General features: G+C 40.2%; 1 protein-coding gene across 4 annotated transcripts in view; it reads left to right on the top strand.

Annotated features, from left to right (window-relative positions):
• Lmbr1 (limb development membrane protein 1) overlaps positions 1-14,622 on the top strand; it is a 157,851-nt gene that overhangs the window by 108,444 nt on the left and 34,785 nt on the right. For 3 of the 4 annotated variants that reach the window (XR_008214310.1, XR_008214312.1, XM_052720102.1), the window contains one exon: positions 11,193-11,354. Coding sequence is in view for 1 of the 4 variants with exons in the window: in XM_052720102.1 (XP_052576062.1) it covers positions 11,193-11,354 (162 nt within the window). In the remaining 3 variants the exon portion in view is untranslated. Of the gene's footprint in view, positions 1-7,148; positions 7,270-11,192; positions 11,355-14,622 lie in introns of those variants that run through there. The other variant, XR_008214311.1, reaches the window with a different exon arrangement.

Genomic DNA, 14,622 nt, shown 5'->3' with positions numbered 1-14,622 from the left:
AGTTCCAGAAGCCACTTTATTTTACAGCTTTTCAGATTTTTTTTTTTTCTGGAGCTGTATGTACTCTATAGGAAATGGTAATTGTCACCTGGGTATTACTTTGTTTCAAATTCTTCCGTTGGCTTTGTTGTTCTTCTGAAGAGTCTTAACTCTATGCTGCCCAGGGGGGAATTAAGAAGGAAATGTTTTAAACTCATTTCCTCTGTCAGCATCCGGATGTCTGAAAATGAATTTCAAACTAAAACACTTAGTTAGGTCTGTATGTGCAGGCTGCTGCTGACTCCTGGGTTGTCCCATACTGTGGCATTTGACATTTGTGGTCTCACACCCATATTTCTTCTTCATTATTATCACTCGCTTTCCCCTGTTTTTCTCCTCCTCCTTTGTCAACCCTTTAACTGTCTCTTTCATTGCTTCCCTAATACCACTCATCATTGGTTCACATATCCAATTTTCTGACCCACCGTTTCCCCTTGTTAAGCAAAGATCAGCCTAACTCTGGGCTGCCCTGGGGTCTGACTTCATGCTGCAAGGTTATTGCAAAAGCAGTGCTCACGAGTCTTTGGGACACTTCCATCCAAGAGGCCAGCCCATGTGAGAGTTAGGGCAGCGTTTCTGCCATCCTGCGTCCATCCCCTTCCCATCCACCTTGTTTCCCTCCTGAACACTGAGAGGAATCCACACATGAGAAGTGGGTTCTGGGCCTTCTTGTTCTTTTTGATTTTGAGGAGAGTAGGGTAAGAATGAAACCAGACCGAAAGAGAGAAAGTGTCTCTGAGAGACTGCTGGGCATCCTCTGAAGAATTCCTTCAGGAAAGGGCAAGATGTTTCCATTTTTGAAAATTGGTTCTTTCTTGGACTCTCCTTGTTATTCTCCATCATTGAATTTTAGTTTGTATTTGAGTTCACATACTTATGTTCACCTGGCTACTTCATTAAATTGCCTTCAATTTGAACAAAGTGAGTTTGTAGCAAGTAAACAGTCATGAAAAATGACCATTTCAGACACATTTCCCCATCTCTAAGCTTCAGTTTGCATGCTCCCAAAGCCTTCTGCCTTTGACCTTGCTTTACTATCCAAAGATTCCTAGTTCTTTGAGGTGAAATAAAAATCCTATGTTACAGGTAAAATGTCTCAGGTTCTTACGTATTTGAATTGATGTTCTTAAGAAACTTTATATTCCTTAAAGGACAAGAGTCCATTGCCTACATCTTCTTGGCTTCCAGAACCTTAGTTTGTAAGCTTGTATGACATCCGGGAAGCTTCTTGTTGAGGATGGCTGTTCTCAGTGTAGATGAAGTCATTTCCCTTGTCTCAGTCTTCCATGTCATTGCTTTCATGCTCCCAGCTTATTTGACCAAGTATTATTTCTTTTCTTTTTTCTTTTTTTTTTTTTTCGAGACAGGGTTTCTCTGTGTAGCTTTGCGCCTTTCCTGGAACTCGCTTTGGAGACCAGGCTGGCCTTGAACTCACAGAGATCCGCCTGGCTCTGCCTCCCGAGTGCTGGGATTAAAGGTGTGCACCACCACCGCCCAGCCCCCAAGTATTATTTCAAAAGACCCTTACAACAGTAGCTAAAGGATGGAAACAGCTTGTTGTCAGATGAGAGGACAAACAAACTGTGGTATGCAGCACATCAAATGAAATGTTACTTAGCCATGAAAGCCAGTCAAAAGAGACAAACACAGTAGGCATCTGATTCCAAGAGGAATTGCAGTAGTCTAGTCTATAGAGACAGAGACAAGTGGTGCTTACCAAAGATATAGGAAGCAGGGATGGAGAGTGGTTTGGGAATAGTTTCAAATTTGCAAGATAAATGATTATGGTGGTGATGGTTATAAATAATGTGACTTTTATTAATAGTACCAAGCTGCACATTAAAATGTTTATATTGTTACATTTTATATGTCTTTTACCACAATTAAAAACAAAGAAAAAGAAAGTCTGTGACATATGGCACAAGGTGGATGGAACTTGGAAATGTCGTGTGATACAGCCTATCCACAAATGGCCAAATGCTGTATGATTCCACTTACAGGGGCAGGGGTGAAGAGAGAGTCTCAAGGGGAACTGCCTTGTGGAAGCAGGATTTCCCTTTGGAGAGGTGCACTTATGTTGGAACTGGGGAGAAGGTATTTAATGCCTTTGAATTGTCTGAAGTGGTTAATTATATGTGATGTGACGTTCACCTCAGTTATTTAAAAGGAAAACACATTGCTTAATATGTACAGGAAGTATTGTACTATCCCCTGCCATGGCACTGTCATAAATGTGGAGGCTTCACTGTTTGGCCATGCAGTCCCCTTTGAGTGTTTCAGTTGCCTTCCAATAATGTGACCCTAGTGGGGTTGGAGGGAGAAGGTAAGGAGGACACTGTGGCTGGCCAAGGTGGTATAGTTAGTGCCCACCCTGAGGCACCAACTCCACCCTTCTCTGTTCATCTCCCCTTCCTCTCCCTTTTCTAGCCCCCTGTTCTTGGCAGTACTGGGGATTGGCCCTAAGAGCTGTTGTACTCATACAAGGCAAGTGGTCTACTGACTGAGCTACAATCTAGCAATCTTCTGACAAGCACTACGTCCATTGGCACGAAGGGTTTGGCTGTTGTCTGTTTATTTATTGTAGTTGTTGTCTACCGTGTTCAGTATGTCCCTTTCTTTCCCTGCTTTGCTGGAATTCCTACTAAGATGGACGGTGGATTTTGTTAAATGCCTTTTATGCATCTATTGAGACAACCACATGCTTTTTAAAAGTCTTGAAGTATATTGAATTACATTAATTCTCAACTGTTAATTAGCCTGCTGTTTCTTGGTTATTGTTTTTGGGTTGTATATGATGAAAATAGGCTGAGGACTTGTTCTTCACTGTGGTTCTCCCTTTTTGTTTGAAGCTTCTTTCTGCTTTTGATGTGTATGTAATGCTTTCCTCATTACATGTGTTCAGAAACACTTGAGTTTCTCTGGGTGGTTTTCATAAACTTGTTTCTCCTCCTTCAGTGTTCCATTGCTTACTGATAATACCATCTGGCTGGGAATTTACTTTTTGCAGTAGGTTTAGTAACAGTTCAGTTTCTTTTATGGAAAGAGCCCTACTCAGCTTGAACAAGCTTGTCAATGTCAGCAACAGTGTCAGGTTTGTGGGCAGCTCCCTCAGCTACTAGTAGAAGTAGAGACTCAGCACTGACACAAATCTTTTGTGTTTTCTACCTTTTCCTGAGCAGTGTACACACACATGTATTGATTTATTGACCCTCTCAGAGAAGCAGCGTTGACTTCATTTTTTTGTCTTTACTTTCTAGTTCAATGATTTAGTCCTTTGGAGGATATTTTCTTCCTTAAAATTGGAGCTGAGTTCACTGAGTTTTGAGGTCTTTTTCCTTTTCTGATCTGAGTATTGCTGGCTGCAACCCCTTTCCCGTTGCAGCCACCCCCGCCTTCTGCATTCCCCCTGGCTGCACCCCATGCTCCAGCTGCTGTCTCCCTGTGCTGCCTCCTCTATTGTGTCTCCTCCTGTATTACCCTTTCACCCCCACCCGTTGCTGCACCTCCCTGCTGCTGTCCCCCATCACAGCTACATCACCTTTGTTTATATACCCCAAACCTTCATACAAAGCATCTACATTTTCATTTTAAGAATACTTTTTCTTCTCTATTTCTTCTTTGACTCAGGGGATATTTTGAAGTATGGTATTTTGTCCCAAACATTTGGGGATGTTTAAGAGATTTGCTTGTTAGTAATTTTTAGTTTAGTTTCTTTGTTGATGTCAGTGTGAAGGAATGCACTTTGTGTGTGTGTGTGGCATCATTTTAATTTGTTAAGTAGGCTTTACAGCCTGTGAGCAAGGCACAGTAGAAGGAAAAGGCATCATCTGGGTGCTATGTTTTTCAGTGTCAGGTCCACTGGCTGTCAGGTGCCCGCATGCCCTCTGGATCCTTGGGTCCACTTGTTTTGACTGCTGTTGAGAGAAGGACTGTGAAAGCACTGGCTCCGATTGGGACCTCTCTCTCTCGTGTACTTCTGTCAGTTTGCTTCACATACTTTAAAGCTCTGGTATCAGATGCATAAACGTGGCGTCCTGGTGAACTGACCCTTTGTAATTATGATAGTGAAGCTCATTGCTTAACTGGTACCTCTTCTCTGAAGTCTTCTTTTAGTCATGTTAAAAATAGCTATTTCCCCTTTCTTACTGTTTCATTCTTATACTTTAAACTTGTGTCTTTATGTTAAATAGTTGTATAAGCCTGTCTGGATTTGGATAGCTAGAGTATTGATATCAAATTTGATTCTTGGTGTGATCCCATCTGTTGCCTGTTTCTGTCCATACCATCTCTCCCTTGTTCCCCTTTCTTCTTCATCTGCATTCTTACAGACAAACTTCTCCTTTGTTGGTCTGTTAACTTAACACTGAGAAGTTATTTGACCAGTTACTTCAAGGCTTAAACAGTATTACAATTTGTGAATAGGGTAGTGATGTTCATAGTATACCAGTAGTGAGCTGCCTAGATTCCTTTGAGTACATATGTAGAAGGAATACTGTTGGATCATATGGAAGTTCAATTTTTACTTTTTTGAGAAACCTCCATACTGATTTTCATAGCGGCTAGAATAATTTACATTCTAACCAGCAGTGAATAGGTTTCCTTTCTCTATATCTTCACCAGCATTTGTTGCTTTTGGTTTTTGTTTATTTGATAAAAGCAGTTCTGGCTAGGGTGAGATGGAATCTTGGTGGCATTTTGATGGGTAAAGATATTAGTTTTTTTGTGTGTGTTTGTCAGTTTAAAAATTTCTTTTGAGAACTGTTTGTTCAGTTCAGTTGTTCATTTATTGAATTATTTGCTCTTTTGATGTTTAATTTTTTAAGTTTTTAAAATCTATTCTATATATTAATTTCCTGTTAGATGAATAGATGTCAAAGCTTTTCTCCTTTTCTGTAGGCTTTTTCATTCTGTTTCTTTCATCATGCAGATCTCTAGTCTGATGCAGTCCTATTTGTCTCCTCTTGCTTTTGTTTCCTGAGCTGTTGTGGTCCTGCCTAGAAAACCTGTGCCTGCATCTTACAACATTCTTTCTTTTAGTCTAGTAGTTTCAGAGTTTTAGGTCACAATCTTTAATCTGTTGGGAGTTGATGTTCGTGTGGGGAGGCAGGATCTAATTCTGGTTCTTAGTAAAGACACTCAGCTTTCCTGGTACCACTTGCTAAAGTGGCCATTTCTCTCCATTGCTTTTGGTTCCTTTGTCAAGAACCAGATGGTGGTGGCTTACTTCTGTGTCTTCTGTTCTACTTCATTGTGTATGTGTTTGTTCTTGTGCCAGTACCATACTGTTTTTGTTACTATAGCTCTGTGGTATAATTTAAGACTTCATGTAACAGTTCTTACAATGCAAGTCTTCTGGTAACAAATTCCGTGCTGTGTGGATGTGCAAAATGTCTTTACTTTGTCTTATTTTTGTAGATATTTTTGGACATGAGATTTTAGATTATTTTCTTTCATACTGTCTTAGTTCAAGTTTACTATTGCTATGAAGAGACACCATGACCACTGCAACTCTTATAAAGAGAACATTTAATTGAGGGTGGCTTGCTTACAGTTTCAGAGGTTCAGTCCATTATGATCATGAAGGGGAGCATGGCAGCATGCAGGCAGACATGGTACTGGAGCTGAGAGTGCTACATCTTGCAGGCAACAGGAAGTTGACTGACTGTCACACTGAGGGAAGCTTGAGAAAAAGAGACTTCAAAGCCCACCCCCACAATGACACACTTCCTCCAACAAGGCCACACCTTCTAATAGTGCCACTCCCTTTGGGGGCCATTTTTTCAAACCACCACACATACTTTAAAAATATTTTGCATTGTTTTCCCCTTTGTATTGCTTTGGCAAGAAGTTTTCTCTCATCATTATTTCTATTCTTTTTTTCTTGTGGAAGGTTTAACAGTTTGAATTTTGTGTGCTAAAGCAGGATTCTCCTTAGATTTTTTTGTTCTTTGAGTTCATTATGCATATGTGTCATCAAATTTGGAATATTTCCAGCTGGCAATCCCTAAGCCAATATTTCTTCAAGGAATTTGTCCTTGTTTTTAATCTCATAGAGACCAACCGTTTATGTATGTGTCCTATGTGTACATTCGTGTGGGGGGGTATGTGTGGTATGTGTGCAATTGTGTGTGGTATGTGTATGCACTCATATAGGTGTTCATGTATATGTGCATGTGAGTATAGTCTAGAGGTCAATCTCAGGTGTCATTCCTCAGGCTCTGTACACCTTGATTTTTCCGACAGGGTTTCTTACATGCTTTGAGCTCACCTGAGTTGACTAGTCAGGCTGGCTAGCTCACAACACCTAGGGGCTGACTCTGTACTTTCATATATTCTCTTGGAATTGAACTCAAGTCCTCATTCTTAGATAGCAAGAGCTTCACTGGCCAAGCACCTCTGCAACTCCTCTCCAGGGACTCTGGATAGGAAGGGAATCATCAGCCACTGGGATTCAGTGTAGTTCATTGACATTGTTAATTTCCTTGTTCTGTTTTGTGTTCTTTTGCTGTCTTTGAGTATGCTAGTCTCCATAGTATCTAGCCAGCTCTTAATTCTATCAAGTATGCTTTTCTTTTTTCTTTTTTTCTTTTTTTTTTTTTTTTTTTGGTTTTTTGAGACAGGGTTTCTCTGTGTAGCTTTGCGCCTTTCCTGGAACTCACTTGGTAGCCCAGGCTGGCCTCGAACTCACAGAGATCCGCCTGGCTCTGCCTCCCAAGTTCTGGGATTAAAGGCGTGCACCACTACCGCCCGGCTTCAAGTATGCTTTTCTAGTTTACATTGTGCTTTTCCTTTATAGGTCAACTCACGCTTTTAAAATCTTTTTTTTTTTTTTTTTTTTTTTTTTTTTTTGGTTTTTCGAGACAGGGTTTCTCTGTGTAGCTTTGCGCCTTTCCTGGAACTCACTTGGTAGTCCAGGCTGGCCTCGAACTCACAGAGATCCGCCTGGCTCTGCCTCCCGAGTGCTGGGATTAAAGGCGTGCGCCACCACCGCCCGGCGCTTTTAAAATCTTTTGTGTACTTACTTAATAAGTTCAATCTTTGCTTTAGCTTCTGAACTATAGGAAAGGTTGTGGCCACTGGTAACAGTCATTTCTTGGTTTCCCACTCAGTTCTCTGCTGGATTCCACTCCAAGTAGCCCTCAGCTCACTAAGCCATCCTCATGCTGAATGCTGAGTCCTTTTTACTTGGGGAGGATGCTGGCCCTGTTTGCTCCTGGAAGGCCTCTCTAGGTAGGAAGCAGCACCACTCATGGGCCCACCTTGCTTATTTCTTAGAAGTTACTGTCCTTTATTACTTGATGTCCAGGGTCTCAAAAATCATTATTCAGATATTACATCCAGTTTTGAAGTTTATTTAGGTAGGTGAGAAAATCTTGTCCTTTTTGTTCCCTTTTGGCTAGCACCTGAAGCCTGCAGTCAGGTTTCTTATTGCTGTCATTTAAAAAACACATACTTTCACAGTAAGACTGACCAGTCTAACTTCCATAGGAGTGCTCTGGTATATGCAACCCACAAACAAACAAACAAACAAACATTTTTTTAGAGTAGAGGCTGGCAAGATAGTTCAATGGGTAGAGGAACTTGCTGTGAAATCTGACAACCTGAGTTCAATCCTTGGAACACATACATGGTGGAAAGAGAGAACCGACTTTAACAAGCTGTCCTCTGACTCCCACACACTTGCTGTGGCACATACATGTAACATGATCACAAACTTACATAACATAAGATAAATACATGTTTAAAGATTTTAATGAAATAAAAAATTTAAAGACATAGGAAGTTAGTTTTTGATTTTTAATTTTCATTTTCCATTCTACCCCCAGAGCAGAAACTTAGTTTTTAGTGACTTTTTTTTTTTAATAAGCAGGACAGCTGGCACAGTGTCCCTGCTATACCAATCCTGAAAGCATGGGTGTTTAGAATATTTGCAGATTTTAGACTGTCTCTAGGATATGCTTATTTTAGACACTATCTTAACTAAATTATTTCAAAAGTTTTATTAGGGGAGGGAATCTGGAAACATAGTGAGGATGATGTTGAAACTAATCATTATTTGAGTTTAGAGATTAATTTTTAATACAAATTAGTTGATAAATTTGATAAGAACATGTGTTGTTTTGGTAACTTTACATTAAAATCATGGGTATTTGGGTCAGATGTTTGTGTACTAGGCCAGCTTGTGTAATTTACTGATAACATCACTTTCAGGCCCTTTGTGTCCCACACTTTACAAATGCTCTGAATGGCCTTGTGCAGTTTCGCCAACATGAACATGCTTGCTCAGAGTAGAAGTTGACTCAGGTGGGCGAAAGAACATGCGTTCTATTGACTTACGATGTGGGTGGGGCAACCTGCTCCTTCTTAAAGTCATTGTATTTTGTGCACCAGTTCTTTTAAAACTGTGAATAGAAAAAAGGTTGTTTTTGAAGGAATTACTCATGAAACATTCTCAGTTGAGTCCTTGTGGGGGAGGCAATGCATTGCTTATCATAAAGTGTTGTACCCAGGTCACATGACCCTGTGCCTCATTGCTGTCTAATGAAACTTCTTTTATGTGTGTGTGTGTGTGTGTGTGTGTGTGTGTGTGTGTGTGTGTGTTGCTTGTCTTTTAATAGTAATGTGATAGGTGAAGACCTTCAGATATTTGACCAAAGGTATTTGATAGTTTAATATTATATTTTAAAACTCACTGTCTTAGTACCATGTTACCTCTATCCAGAAGTATAAGTTTGGAAATATTGTACATTTATATAAAAAACAAAAATAAAACCTCTGCATTGTTACTTTTTCTTAAGTGTTGTAGCTTTCAATTTGAAAAAGACATTTTTATTATTTAATTGTTCCTGGAACAAAAGCTACCTAGCCAGAATTTCAGAGAAATGATTGTTTTTTTTGCTTCTAAGTAGTTACTGTGCTACCCAGAATAATCTTTTGGTTGGTCAACAAGGTTTTTTCTAAAGTGCATCTGAAACAATGTCTTCAGACTCAACCCTGTAAACTAACGTTTTTGTTTCTCTTGGGTGTCTGTGTATGTCTGCCTGAAACACTCTGAAACAAAGCCTTCGAGCAAGAGATTGTCCTTTACCTAGATATCCTGTTAGGTCTGGACCCTAACTTCCCAGGTGCCAAGTGGGGTTCATTTCTAGGGTCTGTGACTGCTCTTCTCATTGTTCTAGGATTTCTATGCTCGGTGGGACTGATTTGACCTCCTAATTTTGCTCTTCATGGCCAGTGCAAAGCTATCTACAGCCCTGTAGACAGCAGGGGTCCAAAGTGATATCTGCATACCCACACTGGTTCACTAATAAGAAAATATTAGACCTTGTATTTGTATCACTGTTATGACTGTTAAGGTGACGTGTCCATAGGGAGTGTCAGTGGTACATACAGTAATGAATAATCAAATGCATACATTAAACACATGATATATGTGTTAAATCCACATCAGTCCTCTCTTTTTCCTCTTTCTCATCGTAGTAGACATCATCCATGGCATACTCAGCTTCTCCTTTGGGAGCCTTATAGATGCAAAAGTTTGAGTGTGCTTTTCTTATGAGGTGACTATGGCTTTTACCGGACACTTCAGAAGATCTTTGCTCTTGGCATCAATTCAGTTGCCAGTCTAGGATCTTGCTGAAGCCTTAAGACTTGTGTTGGTAGAACCATAGTTGTTTACATAACTTGGTTTGAAAGTAAGGTATCAGATTAGGCATCCATTCCTTTAAACAAAGTCCTTTCTTTTAGGCTTAGCACCGAGAGACTGAAGCCAAAGTTGTCATCATCTTAAAGCAACACAGGACAGGCACCAAAGGCTTTTCTGGTGTCTCGTTTTTAAACTTCTTTTTGTAAAGTATTATCTAATGTCTTCATTAGTCTTCATCTATTTTTAAAACACTTTGGCAATGTCTTTCAAAATTACATGTATTGGTTCCAGGTGAGAGTGACTACGAAGCTATTTTTGAAATGCCCTGTTCTGACTGCACTGTTTGCATAGGGAGATTTTCTGCTGTCCATAAGCTTCTCTGTGAGGCTTGCAGTAGTGTGTGATGGAAGTGTGTTAGATCAGGGTTGAAAGCCAAATTCAAAAGTCAGCTGATGATGTGAGATTGAGTCAAAGGTATTTTTGAAATCACCCATAAAATCCTTAAATGGCCTGTAGTGTATGCAGTACATAACTGTGTTTGTATAGTCCTATAGGAAGTATCTATTGCTTCTTGTAACTCTTTTTATAGGTCCATATAGCTCCATGTAGTTCCTTAGTGTCTTCCTTAAGACTGCCATGGCCTTCTTTCTCACTCTACTTACCCACCTGATGAGTAGGATTTATTTACCTATCCCTGGTCAGAAAATCCTACCACTCATGCCCTCTTTCTGATAAGTTTTGGACCTGGAACACATACTCATTTAACTATTCTTTCAGTTAAAAAGACTTAATGTGTATGTGGCTGAATTTAAGTAACTTAAACCCATGTGTGATGCAGTCCTCACACATTCTCAGCTTTCCTCTCTTACTTTATAAATAGGTAACATTAAATTCTGCCAATGGTGTAGTGTATGGAAATCCTGTTACTCACTTATGTGGTGAGCATTAAGAATGTGTAAGGCGTTGCCCCTGGAATTGGGGTTGCAGGACTGTAATAGACAACATTCCTATGTAACTAGTGGGGAAAACAGGCTCTACTGGATGGCACCGGAGCTTCGTCTTTACTGCAGGCATGAACCCTAGATAGGTGGTAGGCACTCATGCCACTCTCCTGGGTGTCAAATGCTGTGACTCGCACAGGCATGAAGGTTGGCTGGCTTGGGTTGTCCTGCTAGGAAATAGTCATATGCTTCATAGCAGAGCCTGCCCATAGCATCTGAGAAAGTCTGTGGAATCTGACCTGATTTCAATTGTATTTTCTTTTTTTTTTCTTTTTTTTTTTTTTTTTTTTGGTTTTTCGAGACAGGGTTTCTCTGTGTAGCTTTGCGCCTCTCCTGAACTCACTTGGTAGCCCAGGCTGGCCTCGAACTCACAGAGATCCGCCTGGCTCTGCTTCCCGAGTGCTGGGATTAAAGGCGTGCGCCACCACCGCCCGGCCAATTGTATTTTCTTACAGGTATGAATGCACCTCACTTTATTAAGCACTCTTTTATTTATTTTTTAACAGGAATCACTAGATTCGATCTACTTGGAGACTTTGGAAGATTTAATTGGCTGGGAAATTTCTATATCGTATTATCCTACAATTTACTCTTTGCCATTGTGACAACATTGTGTTTGGTCAGAAAATTCACATCAGCTGTACGAGAAGAACTTTTCAAGGCCCTAGGTAATCTTGAGGTTTATGGACATTTCTTTCTACTAATCATGACTTTGACATTTGAGTCTCTAGTTTCTAAATACGCATGGCTGTCAGTTTGCATTCTTGACTAATGTGTTGGTTGTGATTGGATTGGAATCATGTCATTTTACTGTAGGCCTCATCTGTAGGGTGTGTGGGTAGGAATTGTGGTTCTTGTGGGGCCTTAGTACAGTGAGTGACTAGGACACCCTAAGCACTTGGGAATGGCAGTCCGCCCATTTGTTTTTATCATGATAATGATGAGAAAAGTTGGTGTTGAAGGTTTGCTTTCTGGTAATGATGTTTTTACTATTGTTTACTTGTAGTTTTTTTTTGAGGGGGGGCTTGGATTTTCTAAGTGTACAAGCAACCTATAATTCTCTTCTATAAGCTGAATAACTCTGGCAAACAATGTTAGCATTCTTGGTACTGACAGGATAGGAGGTTGTTGTCACGGACTCTGTCATGTGTATTGTGGTGACATCAAAGTCTGCTCTAAGTGATTTATGTTTGCTGTGTTTACTTCTACATTCATGATGAACATAAGTCCAGGGCTTGTGCTTTAGGATGAGAAGCACTCTGGAAGCTTCTCAGGCTTGTAACATCTATCTCCATAGCAGAAAAGAAAGGCGGTGGTTTCCTGTAGGAAATCCTGGCATTAACTCATTTGCCTGAAACTTGAAACTTATGCTCCATATATGCTGTAGTTTTGATATTTTAAGAGGCAGCATATTTGTAGATTCATTAAGGCCCAATTTCAGAAAGCTTAAACTATAGGAGCAGCAATGAAGCTTTTCATAGCACCAACCTTTATGCCCTTGATGTTTGAATGGAAGACCTTTAAAGAAAAAAACACCGGGTTACTGCTCCATATGTATTTTATTTGTAACATGCACTGTGAGGGGACAGCTGATTGAAATATTTCCCTGAAATGAAAAAGCTACATCTCATCTCAGCTGAAACACCAGATAATTTATGAATTTTCGTGCCTGAGTTTCACAGTACTGGTCACATTAAAAACAGCCAGATGCTTAGGAATCAAGAAACCCTCAGTCACATGTCTAGTTGAAACTTCATTTTTAGCTGGGACCTCAGATCAGTTCCCATTTGGCTACAGCTGAGATGGCTGTAGTGCATCAGTGTTGGTGTCTCGCCATGGAGCTTCTGCTAAGATAAGAGGTCAATCTGCCAGAGGCCAGAGGCCCTCTGTGTCATGTCAGGAGTCTGACCATAAGACACAGTGGCCTTTTCAAGATCTGTGTAAAACTCCCAAGAGATAGGTTTATTTCCTTTTCCAAATATTTTCTGTTATCCTTGAGTATAGTCTCTGGGAGCACTTCTTCATATAGAAAAGCTCTTCTGTAAATATAGGTTTTAATGGCCCAAAATGTTAAGTCTGACTTCATTAACCCATTCCTAACAGGTATTTTCAGAGAACATCTGCTGCACAGTAGCCATGGTGGTGGTGGTGACCAACAGACTGTTTCTGGAGAAGTCAAAGATAACAATATTGCAGTTTTATCAGAATGTATGTCCTGTGTCACACCTGAATTTAAGAAGTGAAGCTAGCTGGGCAGTCGTGGCCCATGCCTTTTATTCCAGCACTTGGGAGGCAGAGGCAGAAGAATCTCTGTGAGTCTGAGTTCAGCCTGGTCTACAGAGCGAGTTCCAGGACAGCCAAGGCTGTTACACAGAGAAACCCTGTCTCAAAAAACCAAAAATTTAAAAAATTTAAAAAAAGAAGTGAACCTACTTAAGTCTTCTGTCTTAAGGAGGAGTTCCAGGGCCAGGAATGTGACTCCAGGGCCAGGAGTGTGGCTCAGTGGTAGAATGCTTGCCTACCATGTAGAAGGTCCTGGGTTTGATCTTCAGCATTGCACACATTCCCCACACAGAGACAGTATGGTTCCAGGTTAGTGTGGCAAGTATGCCCCTCGGTGCCCCACCCCTCCTCTTACCCTTTTTCTGACAGGTTTTCTTCAGTGCATGTCTTGTCTTAGTTTTCGGAGGTTCTCTGATCACTCAGTGGTTTGGCCATTTCTGGGATTAAACTATTTATAATGATAAGTATATAATATTTATATTTATAATTTAATTTTATAATTTATAGTATAATTTATATTACTATTTATAATGATAAATTTATAATACAAAGTATATTTATAATTTCTTTTTCCTTCTAATTCAGTGATAGACTCAAGTTCAAATTTTCTTTCATTCACTTATGTAAGTAATAAAGACTTTAAATTTGAGGGAGGAGTGTATTGGCTTAGGAGTTATACAAGAAAATTACTGTCTGGAAATTTAGAATGAATACCCACCCCACCCCTCAACTTAGCTTTTGAGGCATTTAAAAATCTGAGCAGTGTAGGTGTTATTCCACAGTCTTTCCTGTGGATGCACTGCTTGTGGACTCTTGCATGTCATGGGTTTCACTTTTGCTGATGTGCTTGAAGCTTTAGTATGGTCTAAAGTCTGACTTTTCTTTCTGTGAGGGTGCACTATGATCCACATGTCAGCTGTATTCTGTGAGAAACTGCTATGTGAGAAAATGGAAATTAATGCCCTGGAAAAGATCATGATGTTGTTTATCCTATAAAGTACCTTGGAACTGTGGATTGTTTGTGTATTTACTTTATTCCTTTGTAATTTTTTGTTCTCACTATTGATAGCTGTTTTTACACTGCTTTAAACCAATTACATGCTTAGTATTTGGGGATATTCTTCCCACACTTTATGTGTTTTAAAACAAAAAAAGTCATGCATCTGTATCAAATTAGCTTTCTAGGCAGTGCACTTTGGGATCTGAACAAGCTTGTTTGCTGGGAAGAGGCTTTTGAGGGGAGCAAGAAGAGGCAGTGTAGAGATGAAGTGTATTTTGAAGCCTTGTGGTCCTATGGGGTATTATACTTTTGAGTCCTCATCAGAGCCACACTGAGAGGCTGGGGGATGGCTCAGTCAGTGACCTACTTGTTACACAAGCATGAGGGTCTCAGTTTGATCCCTGGAACCCATGTAAAAAAGCTAGACATAATCCCAACATTCGAGACAGGCGGCTCCCTGGGCCTGGTAGCTAGCCAGCCTTCACTACTTGGTGAGTTCCAGGTTTAGTGGGAGACCCTGTTTCATAAAACAAGGTGGGTGGCACTTGAGATGACACCCAAGATTATTCTCTGGCTTCTACCTGTAGTCACACACAAATGAACACACATGCATACACATACTCAAAATTAAAAAAAGTAGGACCCCACTGTGT

The sequence above is a fragment of the Peromyscus californicus genome, unplaced genomic scaffold, assembly GCF_007827085.1.
Source record: "Peromyscus californicus insignis strain IS unplaced genomic scaffold, ASM782708v3 Scaffold_6__1_contigs__length_162567912, whole genome shotgun sequence".
Classification (NCBI taxonomy): Eukaryota; Metazoa; Chordata; class Mammalia; order Rodentia; family Cricetidae; genus Peromyscus; species Peromyscus californicus.
The sequence above is the reverse complement of the archived record's forward strand: the minus strand, read 5'-3'. Positions and strand labels throughout refer to the sequence as shown.